This window comes from Cantharellus anzutake (genome assembly GCF_015039405.1).
Source record: "Cantharellus anzutake strain C23 chromosome Unknown EI90scaffold_3, whole genome shotgun sequence".
Lineage (NCBI taxonomy): Eukaryota > Fungi > Basidiomycota > Agaricomycetes > Cantharellales > Hydnaceae > Cantharellus > Cantharellus anzutake.
This window is the reverse complement of record NW_024066953.1, coordinates 972,505-989,009: the sequence shown is the minus strand read 5'-3', so window position 1 is coordinate 989,009 and position 16,505 is coordinate 972,505. Positions and strand designations below refer to the sequence as shown.

The following is a 16,505-nucleotide window of genomic DNA, read 5'->3' as shown; positions in this document are numbered from 1 at the left end:
GCGCAACACGGGGTAGAGGGTGGCGAGGAATTTAACGAGATTGTTAGCCCTCAATGACGGGGAGAGAGGGGCGTAGCGTTGGAACTACTCTTATAAAGGTATTTGCTACGGGGTATGGAGTACACGGGGTAGGCCGGTGGCGAGCGCACGGTGTTCTTGTCTAATTGCACCGCCGTTTCTCAAGTCACTCAAGCACAGGGTTTCGGGCACGTGGTGCACAAGTGGTGAATGTGAATACGAGTCCACTAACACGGATTGGATGGCACAATTGGTGGGTGCAGAAGGTCGAGGGTGGCAGAAGGGTAAGGTTGAGGTTCGTGTCTGATCGCACCATTTGGCACGTCGTGTAAGCGCCGCTTGGTGTGCGAGTGATGTCCAGAAAGCCAAACCTGAGTACGAGACCACGAATAAGGATTGGACGAATTGACAGTACACAATCCGGGGCAGGGACAATGTCCACCGAGTGGGATTGTTAGTGCCGTTTGATGTTAAAAGACGATGCGCAAAACGTTTGCTGCGGTGCCAGGAATGCCTAACCACAGGCAGTGAGACTTGCGGGCCCATACACGAGTAACGCTGAACTAGAAGTTTGGATATCGGCGCGTGATGTAATGCACCGTTTGGGTAGAAGAGCTGATTGGGGGGGGTATGAATGTCGAGTGTACTGCGCAGGATTAGAACGGGAGGTTGGCGTTGCAGGGGGTGGGCAAGAAGACCAAGATGACCGTGAGTGCCAGCGGTGTTGAATACAACCTCTGGCCCTCGTCAGTCAAATATCTTCACGGTAACCATGATTCACTAGCGATGCGTGAAGCACCTCTAGTCGTCTGCGGTTAAAGATGAAGAGAAGAGCCCTCAATGATATCTAGAAAGTTTTTGTTAGCTGCAACGCCGAGAGCAAACAGGGAGAACACTAACCGGAAATGGAGTTTTCTATGAGCGCAGAGATGGCCGACAGGGCTGGAAAGGATTGTGCGTGGCAACCCTGAGCTGTGGAATGGAGTACAACATTTACATGGCACGATGTCAAAGCTGGGTGGGATCAATAGATTTTGGGCGCTTACGGGACGCGTGGACGTAGAGCCGCGATCAGAGGTTCAACTCGTACCTATATGGCTGTAGTAATATAAAGGATCGTGTGTGGCAACCTTGAGCTGTGGAATGGTGGATGGTAAAGCTGGGTGGGATCGACAGATTTTGTGGGCGCTTACCGGGACGTGTGGACGTAGAGCCGCAATCAGGGGTTGAAGTCGTATCTATAGTGTGACATATGTTATACTGGCGTTAATTGACGCGCACATCACCTACAACGGCGCTAACGAGTGTGATGGAGCAGGTGCCTCGGCTTTGGCCGGGCGGCCATTTGGAGGGACATGCATACCCCACGATTGTATTGGTTCCCACGGGGATGAGTGTGGTCAAAACGGGTCAATATGTAGTGAACATATTGACACCCCATTCACTTGGAAATTGACAGATTCCCTCAAAAACGCAGTAATCATCAATTTGAGTCACTATACATATAACATTAAGGTTTTGATCGAAGGCCGTAATTGAGTCACTTCTGGGATGATACAATGATGACATTGGTGGCGCAGGGTTATTCTACAGCGAGAATGAAAGAAAAATATACAAAAGAGGGTTGTTGTAAATACAAAAATGTAACGGTAGATAGAGTTCAGGCATTGCGAGCACTCTGCTTCGCCAGTCCAGAATTCCCGCGTATTCCACAATGTGACGGGGACCAACCCACCGTCACCTGGAGGTGCGGCCGATTGGACAAGACCGCCTCAATGGCCCTTCGAAATGCACGCGCATACTGTTCCCCTTTGTTCGGCTTTGACCTCAGTATCCGCCTCAGGGAGTCGACATCGTCGCCGAATACATACACCCGCGTCGGCGGCTGGGTCGTACTTGGGTCATCCAGATATTGTCGAATTCTCTCCGCTGCCAGCTGAAACCCTTTCATCTCGGCCTCGAACAATATCATGCCCCCATTCTGCCCATCCGAAGCTTGGAAAACTTCCACAGAGTCGGTAAACCCCACGACACCGTACCCATACTTATCTGCCCCGCCAATAACAATCCGCGAGCCGTCGCTGTACACGAGCAGATAGTCTGGATCGTTCTGGACTCGAACAACGAAGCGCTTGTGTAGATGTGCCCACGTTTTTTTGTTCGACCCCTTTCGAGGTAACCAAGTCTTCACTCGGTTGAACTGAGTTTTCATTGTGGCGTAAATGGCGGTTTGCGGGTTGGGGGCGGAAGTACGAATGCGTTCGGGTGAGTTCGAATCAGTTCATGGCGTTCGAGACGAGTTCGCGGGGTTCAAAACGAGTTCGCGGAGTTCGCGGGCGTTTGGAACGGGGCCGCAGCGTTCGAATGAAATGGGATGGGTAAGAGAATAGCCCAAGTACGCAGGAAGTCCCGTATCGTGTGCCGAGTGATGAATGTTTTGACGAGGTGGGCGATGGTGGCAGTGCAAACGACGACAACGACGACGTCGACGAGCAGTCATCCCGATGTAAATAATGATAAAGTAAGATGACACGGAATGTTGGAGGAACGGTTTCGACTTGGATACTAAGCAGTAGGAACCCGGACCTTGCGGAAGCTCCAAGAGTGCAGTCATCAATAGGAAAAAATCGATTAAATGCACTCGCCTTTTCCATCTGGATCTCATCAGCTATATGAGCTACTACGTACTGACTGTGAATCCCCTACTGTGGCAAAGCGATGAGGGATTTTGATGGTCCAACTGGCATGTCTTCCACTGGTCAAAATGATCTAGTGAATGGTGGGCCCTTTCATGGGTACAAACTGGACAGGAGTAGCATGAAAACTGTTTGAGAATACCAATCAGTATTGTATGCCACCATCCAAGAGCACGATAACGCACCCATAGGACACCAGGTGACTTAATGTCAGGTAAATTGGGGAAAGGGGCACCAAACCCAGATTTGTATTTGAAACAAAGGAGAAACAAAGAGGATCACCCACAAATATGTCTGTGGGATAAGAGGAGGAATTTTCATGAAAATTCAAGTGGTTAGCTTATGGTGTTACCGGGATGGGATACCATGGGGTTCAGTGATGTGCTTGCGTGGCAAGCCAACGGAACCAAAGTTGTCACGTGTCATGGAGTTCTATTTATATTATATAATCATGGAGTTGTGCAACAAATGTCAAATTCCGGCAGAAAGACTTCCACGCGTCAAGCCACGGGGAGGAGAGCTGTCAATAAAGTTGTGTTATCCTCTGTCATCATGAAGGAGGTTGTTGCCTCCGGACTATCTCAGACCGATGTTTCTCATGCGGCCAAGTCAGCCCCTCCTCGTGTTTCGGGGGTTATTGCGCCCCAGGCGGGTCAGACTAATGCAGGTAGCTCACCTATCGCCCAGAGGCTACCTCATTTGCCGAAGAACCTGAGGTTCAAGAAAATCCCGAAGGAGACGTCTTCGAACCTTTCAGCCTCATTTTTTCGTAATCACTCATCGTCGTCCGCTCCAACGATGCCCGCCACTGAAGCTTTGTGCGGAGATGGGTTGCCTGGTCTTATATCGAGTTGTGGGATTAGCTGGACGGTTGAGCCAGGGTTTTTCAACTCTAGGGATGTTCTTGGTCACTTGGATGCAGCTTCATCCATCGAGGATTACAGGGTCTCGCAGATCCAATCAGCACTGAGGCCGTTATCCGGTATGTACGAGCCTCAGACATTTAATGCAGGCCAATAAATGGCATTTTCAGAGCCAGTGCAGCCTTCAGCCTACGTGCTGAAATATTCAAACACCCCATTGGCTGATACGTATCGATTCCCCGGAATGCACAGCCATGCAACGGCTTTCAATCAACATGGCCAGAAGACGCTATGGCCAGGATTACACGGTCAAGATATTCCCTCCCAATTCCACCTTTGGCCATTCGTTGCGCCTTGGGATTTTATGCAATACCCGGTTCTTTATGATTATCAACGCCCATGGAGGTCATACTACATTAAAGTCCCGAATGATCCGTGGCGTGGTGACGTATCCTGGTATTCGATGTTTCGTGATCCCAGCCCTCAACTTGTTTCTGGGCTGAATGAAGTGGAGAACGTAATGTACTCAAGTGTTTGATGCTATGGCCTCGCTACTACAGTGGGCATCATTGCCATTGCGGATGCCCGATGAAAGGCCCATTTATTTATTAAAAGACTGGAGGGATTTCAAGAAGAGTAAGCCCGTCGCAGAGCGTCAACGCTCTGTCAAACAGTTCATCCTGCGTGCCGCTGACCTTCGGGCTTGGGCCGTCTGGGCAATGTTCCAGTTCATTGATACCCTTGCTGCTGCTCACGGGCTATCCCCGCCTCGTTTTCATGTCGACCATCAACAGTCAGGCTGTACGATTTACATGTCAAACATGGCTCCCGATGAGACATATCAATTAGGAGAGCAACTGGAACAGATGATTCGTCATGGCACTCCAGTTTACATTGTCGAAAGCTGTCCTTTACCTCCAAACACGAGCACTCATCGTATGGCGGAATCGCTCTGTGTGGCGTTTGAGCCTGCCTCACAATGCATGTCCGTACATGCCTATTACCGTGTCCTTCATAGAGACATTCACCACCCAGAAGGTTTGATATCTGGACTTGAGAGGTCTGAACCTCCCCATCCTATCCTAGTTGCGATTAGTCGAATTTCGGAGCTGATGGGCAGGCAATTCGAACTGGGTGCTCAATCTCGGACCGCGATCCTCGCTGTCATTCATGATCTTTTCCCAGAAAGTTTTGAGTTCTTCGCTAATGCCAATCCTGAACCCGAAGCCAATGATGAAGAATGTGGTCCCATCGTGTGCAGAGTTTCTAGAGAGGAAATTGAGGATGTTTTGGATTTTGGGGGACGATTCCAGGCGGCATTGCCGCCGCCGGAACATGTTTATGAAAACCTTCCGGGCGGCATCGAATGTTACGAATGACTCGAGAGGCAACACCTACAGGAGGAGAGAGATGCTTTGCATCATCTAGATGGCTCCATCCTACTTGCTCGTGCCTACCTTGGCTTCCAGGGTGCGCGGAGAGAGGTTGAGCACATTCTTGCGGGGATGAGTGGGAAGAATCTGAAGCCAACCAACTGGGGGGCCAAGAGGCAGACACCGCTGGAACGATACTGTCGACGCAAGTGGAATAGACCAGAGAAACTCTCGGCGAGCGAGCTTGCTCGACGCCAGCAGCAGTGCTCCGAGTATTTGGTTTCTAAGGGGTACGCATTCGCATATCGAATAATATTCATGCAAATTGTCTAACTCGTGATTACTAGGTTGCCAACGTTGCCACCAACAGAGACCCCCTTCCAAAATACAGTCCCCTCCCCATTAATGGCCCCAACTATGGAACCAGGTGGTGCTAGTCAATCTAGATCAAGAAGCATGGATGTCGTTGAAGCTACACCTGGAAATCTCAGACAGTCTCCACCGCGAGGTTGCCATGGGCACTCACCCTTGCGTTCAAAGCGAGATCATTTGGCTGCTCGCCAGCCTTATCTTTGGGACCTGCAGCATCGGAAGGCTAGGCGCCGCACGTCTCCAATACCTTCCCCAGGCCCAAGAAAGGTGTCTCATCTGACCTCTCCTTCTCATGGATGTGGTGATCATTCTTCTCTTCCTTCTCCCCACTGGTGCGTGCCTTCTCCTCGTGACGCGCCTTCCCCTTTTCGGTGGCCCATTTCTTCCCCTCCTTGGCCGCGTGCTCCCTCCCCCCATCAGCGCACTCCTTGCCCTCTTGATGTCGCTCCAGGCCCACCCTCTCCTTCTCGTGGACCCGCTCCCTCTTCTCGGAGGCCTGCCTCTCCTCGCCCACGCTCACCTTCCATCCCCCAGCAACATGCCCCTTTCCATCAGCGCTCACCAGCAACAAGTGTTGATGAAAAGACGGATGTGGATGCCCCATCGTCGCAACCACTACAAGTAGGTGTAGGTGATTCCGGACCTGTATCTGTGGGTTGGGTTGGACCCTTTTCTGAACACGCTTGGGCATGGTTTGCATCCCTGTTGAACCCTCCTGTTGTAGAACATATGCCACCTGCCCCACCTACTCAATCCCGTCAGACTCTCCCCTACGCATCTTGGCATTGCTTAAGAACCCCCCTTGACAGTGTGCACTTCACGTCGTTTGACAGAACGACTCTGAACACGTGGGCTAAGGATCTCTTCAACATATCCGGAGTGTATGCCGTTACTCAAATCAGGGCCACGAAAACATCTTCCAAGTATGGAATATGGCACGTTGCGGTCTTGGCAAAACAGCGCAGTGTTCTGGACGAAGTCCTCGCAGCTCTGTCAGCGGACAGTGAGCACTACCATGCTGCGCTCCAGCACTCGGTAATAGCCCCGATCGATCCATTCTCCGGAAAGGAGGCTTTGAGATATTTTTGGGATTCCCGCTTTGATTTACATTACATCAGGCTGGTATGGGGGGAGTTTGAGTGGGGACTCGAGCGGAATTTTTTTCTTGCTGATGCACCACCAGTTTTAACTAACGAAAACATTGGCAATGAGCTTCTTTACCACGCACGCGCTCCTCTGGTCCCAACGCATGATGAAATAGCTCCCAGGGATGCAATTCTAACTGCATTCGACTTTGGCCCTCACGTACTTTGGGCTTGGTATGATGGATTGCCATTTTACTTGAAGACGTACGATGCGACTCGATTTATTCTTGTTGCTTGTGCATATGACTCCGCCATTTTGAAAGGGAAGAAGGCATTCATGGCCAACATTTGGCAGACAAAATCGGACATAGACGGTGCCATTCGGAACTTGATGCTGTTCAGAGGGTATCGAAAGAGAAAACGGAGTCATTCCAGTACTTGAGGGGTCAACGAAAATGGTGACTCACAGTCGACCCCACTGTCATCGACTTTTGCCCTTATTTCCAGATCGAATAAGAGTACTTCCTATATTGTACAACGATCATAAGCGCAATTAATATTTTGTTGTTGCAAGTTTGTGTCGAAAATTTTTTTCGACCTCACACCGAACAGAAATCATTGGGTCGAGGTAGGTGTCAGAAGTGACCGCTGACAACTCTCTTACAATCTTTTACAGGTCAATTGGGGGGCAGTTGCAACTGTACGGTCCTGGTGATCGATAGCCGTATTTACGACTTACAATCTTTGGTCCTGTGCACTTCCAAGTAGCACCCTCACTTCACGTCATCCCTGATTAATCCATTGCCGTTTCTACTGCTTGAAGTTTTCAGGCTTGCGTGCTTCTAAGCTTTAGAACCCCTGTTCAACTGATAGTTATTCTTTACGGCTTGAAGTTTTCAGGCCAACTTAAATTTTATTTGCCAATAAGAAGCACCATCTTGGCGGCCGAAAGTCAACACTCCAATATTTGTGGCCTTGTCAGCTGTTGGACCTGATAACCGACACCATGCGCCCCCACTCCGAGGTTTCACTCACAGGAGAAACTACCTCGAGTGGACGCGTTGTTAAGCGCTCTGCCCGCTTGCATGCGTCTCTGGAGGGTCCTGCCGGTGCAAACACGGCCCCTGCTTCTAACGAAATGGATGTTTCCCTGCCGCCTCCTGTTGCTGGCATGAAAACGGGTCCCCACTCTAACAAAAAGGGTGCTGCCCCGTCACCATCTTCTGTCACCCGCAAGAACGCCTTGCATTCTAACAAAAAAGGCACTGCCTCGCCGGCATCTTCTGTCACCAGCAAGAAAACGGCCTCCCGCTCCACCAAAAAGAGAGTTGCTCCACCAGCGTCTTCTGTTGTCCTGCCGGTTGTCCAATCATCACCTACCACTCCACTCTCAACGTCTGTTACCCTTCCACCAGATCCCCGGCCCACACAGCCAGCAATAGCTGAATTGAGCTTGTCAGTTCAGGTTGTTGGTTCATTACGTAGGCGGAGGCCATCATCCTCAAAGGAGCCATCTCCCAATCAAGCCATTGATTCTCTCCCTAACAGCCCAGGGACCTCGGTGCCAGACTCCCCTCGCCTGCCTCCTCTCCACAGGGGGTCGGACATGAAGCAAGGGGGAGGTGACTCGCAACCTCGGCTCCTGAGGCAGGAGCCCTCCCCCGTTGTTCTAGAAGAGCCTCTGGCAATTAATGTAGGGCCAGAACTGCAGCCACCACATCCAGATGAAGATAAGGCATGTGCGATGTCACCAAGGTCGATCTTGGATTTTCCCTCTACTCCAGTGCCCTCCAGGGCATCCACACCTTACCTGCCATCTTTCAAGATAACACATGGTGTCCATGAGGGTTCCTCCATTGATGATTTGGCAGGTACAAACGCGGTTGACTTGTCTGGCCTCATACTGATGGAGAATGATGATGATGATGATGAGGAGGAGGGGGCTGAAAACAATGTGGGGGATACTGAGGGAGGAGACTCCACTTCGGCACGGGTAGTTGGGTTGTGCGGTGGTCCGTTGACTACCAGTCAACGTGAAATCATACGTGATCTGATGGAGCGGCATGTTGAAACTCTAACAAGATATGCGTGCGAGTGGAAAAAGTCCCCGGAGACTTTGCTGAAGGCGGCCCACTGCATGGTCACTACGAAAAGTCGTCGACAGAATGGGAACAGTTGGAATGCCTTCCAGTGTCTTCACAAATGAGGCGACATTTGCCTCAGGCGCCAGCAACCCGATTCATCTCTCCCTCGTCCACCAGAGGGCACTGAAGCGGAGGTCCTTGCTCATGCACCGGAGTGCACTGAAGCGGAGATCCGCAATGAATATGAGAGCCAAATCAGGAGTCTTGGTGGCAAGACATCACCCGAATGGAAAGAGTGGGCAGCGAAAATAACGGAGCAACACAATGAAGTCACCAAAGGTGTCGTTAGCCAGCTTGCCTCCGACCCTCACATTCAGGCTCGGAATATGGCCTTCTATCGTGACCGCATCAAGAAGGATATGACCTGGGCTGCGTTATGTGGGATCCACATGGCAATTGTTATGGTCTCAGCCACGGACCATCCTGCCATGCAGAAGCACAATGGTGTGTCGACGAACACGGCAGCAATGGAGGCTTGGTTCCAATCCATCTGTAAATCCAACACCATTCTTGTTGACAAAATTCGGACATTCGTCGCACAACGTGATGGGAAAAATGTCGATGGGGAGTTTGTTCTGCCCCAAACACCCTGTTTTCGTGATGACTGTAGGGCTGCCTTATGGGCCCATCTTGCCAACCGACTGCCTGCCTCTGTTGTGGGCAATAATCCCTTGAAGGGGCAGTTTCCCTGGGGCATGCTTCCGAAAAGGCTTCTCGATGCTGGCTACTGCCTCACCCAGTGGCCGGATGATGCGGAATTCGACTATTATTCGCTTTTCAAGTCGCAGTCCATCAAAGATCTGAGTGACAATACTTGGAGGAACCTTTGGCGGAAGACATTGAAGCTTCCCCCTGACCAGAGGCCCCAAGTCGAAATGCGAAAATGGAAAGCCGATGAAGACTCAGTCATCTCCAGCACATCTGGCTGCGCAGTGGTCTCTGTTGCTCAGGCTAGAGATATGATGTGGACCCACGCAGGTGCGATCAAGTCCGAGGTTCGAGGCACAAGTGCCACGAGCAAAGTGACCCCTTCTGCCCCATCATCCCCCAGACCAAGGAAGCAGAGTTCCATGGGGCCACCTAGTGTGTGCCAAAAGAAACGGGCGAAGCAAGCCTCCAGGTCCCAGTCGATCATCGCATCTGGTGATGATTCAGATGAAAGTCAGGATCCATTTGGTGTTCCCAATGCGAAGGAGTGTGTTACCCATCCTTTATCGCATCCACACCAGGCTATCAGACTCGATGATGGTTCAGACCACGATTCCCCAATCCCCCTCATCTTCACACATCCCCACCATCGGCAACACTGGTCTTGCCAGGGCTGTAGGGGTGGCCGGGACTCCAATGGTGTCCCAGCAGACTCCATTCCCCTTTGGATGTGGGACCTTCGCTTGCCCTGGGGTTTTGATGGAGCCTCAGCACCCTGCAACATCTTTTGGCCAGGGGATGGTCACCTACAACCCTAAGACTTCAACGATGCTGCAGCAAGCTTCGGCCTCCTTTGGTCCAGAGCTCTTCACTCCCAACCTACTGTTACAAAATCCATCTACATCGTTCCCTGTGGGGTTCCATGAGCAGACAGGCTCTTTGATACCGCCCTCACAAATCTTGGTGATCCCTCTGCACCGAGTTTCCCCGATGCTTCTGGTTTGTGTACTGGGCCATCTGCCCCCTCTGCCTCCCATTCGAACTGGACCCTCAATCACGGTCAATCTTGGTTATGAGGCACTGTTGTTATTCGTTGTAGTTATACTCCATTCCTCATTTCTCAACGTACTCTTCATAATCATTTTGCACATGCTAATTTCTTAACGTACTCTTCGCATGTCTTGCATCCTAATTTCTTCACATACTCTTCACAAACCACATTGCATGATTGTATATACCCGCTCATTTTGCATAACTTGTATATACCTGCATCATCCATATGCTTTATGCATACTTTGTACATAGACATGAATATTCCAGTTGTTACCTCCGACCTAAACAGCCTGATGCTTCCTATCTAGGAAGTGCACGCTCAACGTCCCCAACTCTGATATGTATGTAAACTGTGCAACTGCCAGCACTTGCCTAAGTTGTGAGGATGTCCTAGGACGTCCTAGGACATTCTGGTTGGTCTGTAAGGTTACCTCCAGAAATGAATTAAAAATAAATGGCCAGGACGTCCTAGGACGTTACTAGTGAAAAAGGCCTTTAAGGCCCCATGCAAATGTCCTGAGGTCCCCCCTATAAAGTAACAGAATAATCGCTTGCTCTAATGCTAAAGCTCAGTCTCAAGCTAATGCGTGAGAACTGTAATATTACCTAATGCTAAAGCTATAAGGTAATATACAATGAGTTACAATGTATAAGAAATCAGAGTAAAAGAATATTGTAACTAACCTCAGTCTCAAGCTAATGCGCGAGAACTGAGGGAAAAAGGAAACTAATCCAAATGAATGAATAAAGTTTGTGGACCTCGCGGATAAGTCCGAAGTGACTAAAATAGATAAGAAGAAAAAGGTGTTGTGACCAAGTAGTCACGCTACCGCGGGAATGTGGCTGTCCGGGCGAGTTCCTCGCTCGGATGTGGGAATGTGGCTGTACGGAAACTCGTCCGGCCTCCCATAGCACACGGTTCCTCCAACATAAAGGCCCACGGAGTGGTTGTCCAAGGTGGCTTTCACAAACCTGAGCGATCGCATGATCAGTATCGTCACGGTTTTGTTATACCTCTGCTGGATAAAGGATAGATCTGCTGAACCCCAACGGAAGTCTATCTAACAGAGGCCTTGCCAAAGGAAGAACTATATTCCGTGGTGTGTGGGAGAGTCTCTACGATAGAGCTCGCGGGAACTTACACTCCAGAAACAGTTTATTCGCACATGTTGGGCTGCTGTACGCGGGACTCGACCGGTCACAGCTTGCTCAGGGAACCCCTTGTTCGTTATGTGTTTCAGTCGCAAACCCAACTGCTAAAGTATACTAGTGTGCAAACATAAGGACTGTAATAAACATGAAACGACGACGACGACCTATTCTGTGTTTCAGGCCTATTTGTGAGGTGATATTCCTGTTGCTCCAATCGATCGCCAAACCACAATCTCCTCACCATTCAGTTCCTGCACGTTCACTCGGATCACCTCTCCGGCGTGCCGGTCGATGGGCTCAGGGGAAAAACTGTCCGTAGCCTAGATAGATGCCGTACTAGGGGGGCTTTGTCAGCCCCGAACCTGTGCGATGGCGTAAGAACATCCCCAGGTGTGCTAGCCCGTGAAGGGACAAGAAAGCGTCTCATTAGTTTGTCGCCTTCAGCACGATGCTAACAATTTTACCGGGAAGAGGAGGGGAAAACGAATAGCCCTCGATGTACAATTCAATAGCATTGTGCACTTGAGCTTTGATCCTCAGCATCTCGGACCAAAGTTTTGAAGGTTCCGCCTCTAACCCGCTTTCAACGTCCCACCCGTTTTCGCTCCTCATTCACGTCATTGGAGTTCAACTCTCGCCCTTGATTGAAATCTCAAAGGTCTATAGATCATCCTATCGCTTGAATGCTGAATGTTGTAGCAATCGATTCTTGTCCTCTGAGAATAATCAACCCGCAAACTCGGTTGATTCTCACCAAATACCCATGTTGTCTAACAATGTACCGCTTACGCATCTTGGTGGAACTGGACCAGGTGGAAGACAGCGGTACATTATCAAGGGTCCACGTATTTTGCCAAACCGTCCCTGTCGAGTGCGGACATTCTCTCAGCCCCCCAATTGCTGTCCTATCTCAATCAGACTCGAGCTCTTTCTCTGAGCCTGACGAGCTTTCTTCGCCTCCACCGACGTACGATATTCATTCCAAACACTCCGAGGAACCGTCCCGACTTTTCCGTTCTCCTGATTCGGTCTTCATATACTCAGAGGGGGAGCCTGGTCGCCCCAAATATTTCTCTCGTCGCGAAGATCAAGGCCAAGTAGTGCTCCACAAGCCTCGTGGTGGAATAGTTTCATCAACTCAAATTCGTCACTCGGTCAATAACTCCAAGATTTTCCCGAGTAACCCAATAGCTCCACCTCGCATCTTAGTGCCGCGCACTCCGTCCCCATAATGGCTGCTGACAGATCACTGTCTTACAGCCACGATGGATGCTGGGATGGCGACAAGGCCTGGTCGGAGTATTGGGTGTATGCCGCTCGAGTGCCTCGGCCAACCAATTTCTGAATTTTGAACACAGTAATGATCATTTCGAATGTAATTGTCGGCTTAGACAGTCAATCATCATACAGCTAGCCCCCTGACCAAGCTCCCCGACTCCTGCAGTGGTCACTGCATGCCAGCTCTGCTTGTGGCCTTTATGCGCACACGTGGGAGTCGCAAAAGAACTTATCATACCACACCTGGGCCTGGGAGGAATCCGTGCAATTACCCGCATTGAGGAGTGGATCAGGACCAATTCGGAAACAGTCTCCGTTACCTTGGTCGGTGGTCCAGTGGTTAAGGTCATAGGAAACCGTAACCGTAGTATTGCAAATCTGAAACTTCAGTGGGTACCCGAGGGCTACGGGGTTGGAGGCATATTTGTTTATTTCATTGTTATTCGTGTCACAAATGTCTGTTGGGTAAAACATCAGTTAAACAGGGGCGAATTTCATTTCTAGCTTCGGCTCACCATGCCCCGATGGGACTGCAGCCCAAAATATGCTAGCCCAACCGTTGCCATTGGGGGGCGACACCTGAGTCATTATTCCACCATGGAATCCAGCTGCAACGATGGGAAGTAGTAGACCCATTGGGACCAAGGCATTCCAGAATCGCATCGAGACTTTTGACGCTACTATTGTGCTGGCGGCTAATGTACGTGGCGTGAGTAGCTATGTATTCCACGTGAATCAAGTAGTTCTCACCTCGGTGTGGAGAGGAATGCGTAGAAAATGGAGAGACAGCCAGCAGGGCTCCTTTCAGAGGCTATATATAGCGATATCTTTGAGGAATGAAATATAACTCAATATTTCTTGCATACAAGTGTTTCGCTGGTGGGTCATTGATATCGCTGATATGATGTGATCATGGAGGTATATAGCACACAGGTGCGATCAATATTGCAGTTGAGTTGAGACCACCAAATGCACATATTCATTACATTGAAGGACTTATTTTCATCCTTGCCATCAGCAGCTCGGTCATCACATAGTCTATTTTTCTGTCAAACCTTCCGAATCAAATCCCAATATTGGGCTTCGTCTCCATCGACAATGCCAATATTTCCACGGGCAATTTGTTCCATGTCAACCGTGCGATTAGGGATGGGCAGGGCAGGGCATGGCGTGGGAGTTGGCATGGCTGGCTCTATTGTTGAACAGGAACGAGGCGTGTCCAGAGGAAATTTCGTGCTAGGTTCCACTGGTGAGTGAGCGAGTGAGTGGTCACCAATCACTGTTCGGCCACCGGACACCCCATTTGCAGGAGATATAGACCGACGTTTCCCGCCCTGACCACGCCCACATGCACATCACAGTCGATATTTGTACCTTCTCATCGTATCATTAATGTACTTGAAAGTTGATATTATGCTCAATGTTATAGATTGATGCGGTATGTCGCATACAGTGTTTATTGTAATGTCAACCATTAAGGCTATGTGCTTAGGATCTCAGAGTCATGAGAGGAATTATTGTTGCACCAGGGATGCATCTGGTTTCCATGTTAGCGTATTGTTGTCGCTTAGCGGTTGGTTTTCGGCACTGCCACTTACGGGAAGTGCGTGCCCAGTCTTATTGGGGCTGTTTGTTTGTTGCGCAGTGTCTGACCGTGTGTCATCCTGGGGCGAAGGTGCTGCCTTCTCCCCTGCCTTGCGTCCATGCCTCTTGGTAGGCGCGGAGGTTTGGCCCTTCCACAGGCCCGTGCTCCTATGGAGAGGATTCTTCGCTCGGTCGTCAAGCGTAGGTACTCCCAATATTGCGTCGTAACCGCAACAGCCATACATGATGCACGATCGATTGTTCTTCGCTCCCGTCTGGGGAATGAGCGGGTTTGGAAGTCCGAGGAGGGGATTGTGTGCATGGCGTGGACGAAGTCCGGAGAGATCACGTCCGTTTTCGCTCCACTGGTGAACAATACGAAGGCTTTTACACTGACGATTTCTACTTCTCTGGTGAGTATGCGCCTGAGTGCCGATGGTCGATCCTCAGGGTATTTTCCAGCTTCTCACGAAATGCGAAACTTCGCATGGTTTCCCCAGGAATTGACGTCCTGGGGGCCTTGCTCTTCGCTCCCTTCCCTCTTTCAGGTCGGGGAGACTCCGTCTCTCTCGAAGGCTTTGAACTGGCTCTTCGACCAGTTCTGCTGCGATTTGCTCGTCGATGAATAGTTTGTTCAGTTGTCTTGCTGTGGAAGTTCTTGTCTTCGGGGTCGATGAGTGTTATGGGTTTGAAATAGGTGGGGTCTCTCCCTCCTATTCTATCGTTTCGGGTCGTGCGAATGGTGTCGTGCGGGTCTTCGACAAATTCTGGTAATTCTCTTGCCCTTCTAGGTTTTCTGCTGTAGACTCATGCTTCTCGGGCTTTGGATTAGGGCAATCACGCATGTATCCAGGTTTCCCGCAGTTATAGCATCGCGGTATTCCTTTCCTGGGATTCAGCCCAATTTTGCATAGTTATAGCCAGTGTATAAGGGTGGAAAAAAATAAGGAAACACTGCTGTGGAATAAGGATATTATGCACAAAATAACCATTGAGGGGCGGAAACCGCTGGCACGTGAATAGCTCAGAATGTGTCGGAAAACTGGAATTTCGTTGTAATGCGTTACGATGGCGTTACGGGATTTTGCTGCGTGTTACGAGGTGTTATGGGAATTTTGCCGGATGTGACTAGGCATTATGGGGTGTTACACAGCGGGAAGTTAATCGCGGTACGGTAAATAACACCATGCAGCCTAAGTTTTTTCTAAATCACAGTATTTTACTTATGTGATTTTCACGGTTACCTGCACTGCAGGTCACTCATAATTATGTAAAATGTGCCACTTTTGCTTATGTGTTGTTTACCGCTTTCTCTCATTTGATGAATAAACAATTGTCTCACTCACTGTGTCCTGAGGCAAAATATCCGAGGTGATATCCTAGGTCGGATACGAGACTTTGGCAGTATTGTGTTAAATCCGTGTTGGGATATCCATGTCTCTTACCTGCAGGAATATCCATGGTCAGATACTTTCCAGATTTCATGTGCTGGAAAAATCCACATTTGACATGTTTGAATATCCACTGTATTAATTTTCTGGGTCAACAACAGACTCCTTCCCAGTCACTCACATGATTTCTCCAAGGTTTAGCCACAACTTATGTTGCCTCCAAAATCTGTCAAGCAACTGGTACAACTTGCAACACATGATGTTCCCATGCTAAGTTGTAATGAATTGCACATAGGCTGTGGAATATGATTTTTAGTATTAACACATGTGGTTGTTCCACCCAACCCAACCGTGGAGATTGTCAAAGACCGGATTTGGGATGAGCAAGAACCTCAGTGTTCAGAGGGCTGCAGCCTCAGTGACTCAGCAAGGAGTGTTGTTTAATTTGGAATTTAACTTGAATTAAATCCTCTACTTGGTGAAGTTTCAAAGATTCTATTCAGTTAATGGATTTGGATTGTGTCTGGAGTGTCCCTTGGGTTTGTTTTATTTTTGTCTTATTTTATTGCTTGTTTTAACAGTAGCAAGATAACTGTTTTGTGTTTACACTTTGAAATCTGGAGTGTTAACCAGCTCTCCTGTTGAAATATTTACTTAATATTTCTCTCCTTAATTGCTGCCTTTTATTACAGTGGTGTTAGAACGGGCGGATACAGACGACTCTGGAGTGGAATCGGAGACTTAGCGTGGAGGGACCTTGGCCTCAGCGACTCAAGCAGAGCGCTGTGCCATTGCTGTTTGTCCATTTGGTCCTTAATTTCACAGTAGGCGAGCAGGAAGTCTCTAGG

At 49.5% G+C, this 16,505-nt stretch overlaps 8 protein-coding genes across 8 annotated transcripts; 5 read left to right on the top strand and 3 right to left on the bottom strand.

The window, feature by feature from the left end:
• Positions 1-33: 33 nt before the first annotated feature.
• Positions 34-701, bottom strand: EI90DRAFT_1302573 (uncharacterized protein). Its single transcript, XM_039051637.1, has one exon. The coding sequence runs from the start codon at positions 562-564 to the stop codon at positions 106-108; it is 459 nt and encodes a 152-aa protein (XP_038922742.1). The 5' UTR covers positions 565-701; the 3' UTR covers positions 34-105.
• Positions 702-1,678: 977 nt separating this feature from the next.
• On the bottom strand, positions 1,679-2,230 carry EI90DRAFT_3115977 (uncharacterized protein; the record flags this gene model as incomplete). The annotated part of the gene is made up of 1 exon (XM_039062844.1): positions 1,679-2,230. The coding sequence occupies one exon, from the start codon at positions 2,228-2,230 to the stop codon at positions 1,679-1,681; it is 552 nt and encodes a 183-aa protein (XP_038922741.1).
• A 1,513-nt stretch (positions 2,231-3,743) lies between these two features.
• EI90DRAFT_1302507 (uncharacterized protein) lies at positions 3,744-4,993 on the top strand. The gene has a single exon (XM_039051636.1). The coding sequence runs from the start codon at positions 4,120-4,122 to the stop codon at positions 4,954-4,956; it is 837 nt and encodes a 278-aa protein (XP_038922740.1). The 5' UTR covers positions 3,744-4,119; the 3' UTR covers positions 4,957-4,993.
• Positions 4,853-6,168, top strand: EI90DRAFT_1302490 (uncharacterized protein). The gene is made up of 3 exons (XM_039051634.1): positions 4,853-5,240; positions 5,298-5,949; positions 6,047-6,168. The coding sequence occupies exons 1-3, from the start codon at positions 5,083-5,085 to the stop codon at positions 6,113-6,115; spliced, it is 879 nt and encodes a 292-aa protein (XP_038922739.1). The 5' UTR covers positions 4,853-5,082; the 3' UTR covers positions 6,116-6,168.
• Positions 6,169-6,971: 803 nt separating this feature from the next.
• On the top strand, positions 6,972-8,745 carry EI90DRAFT_1302493 (uncharacterized protein). Its single transcript, XM_039051635.1, has one exon. The coding sequence runs from the start codon at positions 7,414-7,416 to the stop codon at positions 8,611-8,613; it is 1,200 nt and encodes a 399-aa protein (XP_038922738.1). The 5' UTR covers positions 6,972-7,413; the 3' UTR covers positions 8,614-8,745.
• Positions 8,746-9,791: 1,046 nt separating this feature from the next.
• Positions 9,792-10,461, top strand: EI90DRAFT_3032120 (uncharacterized protein; the record flags this gene model as incomplete). The annotated part of the gene is made up of 1 exon (XM_039058368.1): positions 9,792-10,461. A coding segment is annotated over one exon (572 nt), but the record flags the coding sequence as incomplete, so codon positions are not given.
• A 1,406-nt stretch (positions 10,462-11,867) lies between these two features.
• EI90DRAFT_1302418 (uncharacterized protein) lies at positions 11,868-12,775 on the top strand. Its single transcript, XM_039051633.1, has one exon. The coding sequence runs from the start codon at positions 12,088-12,090 to the stop codon at positions 12,634-12,636; it is 549 nt and encodes a 182-aa protein (XP_038922736.1). The 5' UTR covers positions 11,868-12,087; the 3' UTR covers positions 12,637-12,775.
• EI90DRAFT_3032118 (uncharacterized protein) lies at positions 12,750-13,372 on the bottom strand. The gene is made up of 2 exons (XM_039058367.1): positions 13,198-13,372; positions 12,750-13,140 (listed from the first exon to the last, which is right to left on the bottom strand). Exons 1-2 carry the CDS (start codon positions 13,343-13,345, stop codon positions 12,881-12,883), a joined length of 408 nt encoding a protein of 135 aa, XP_038922735.1. The 5' UTR covers positions 13,346-13,372; the 3' UTR covers positions 12,750-12,880.
• Between the last annotated feature and the right edge of the window lie 3,133 nt (positions 13,373-16,505).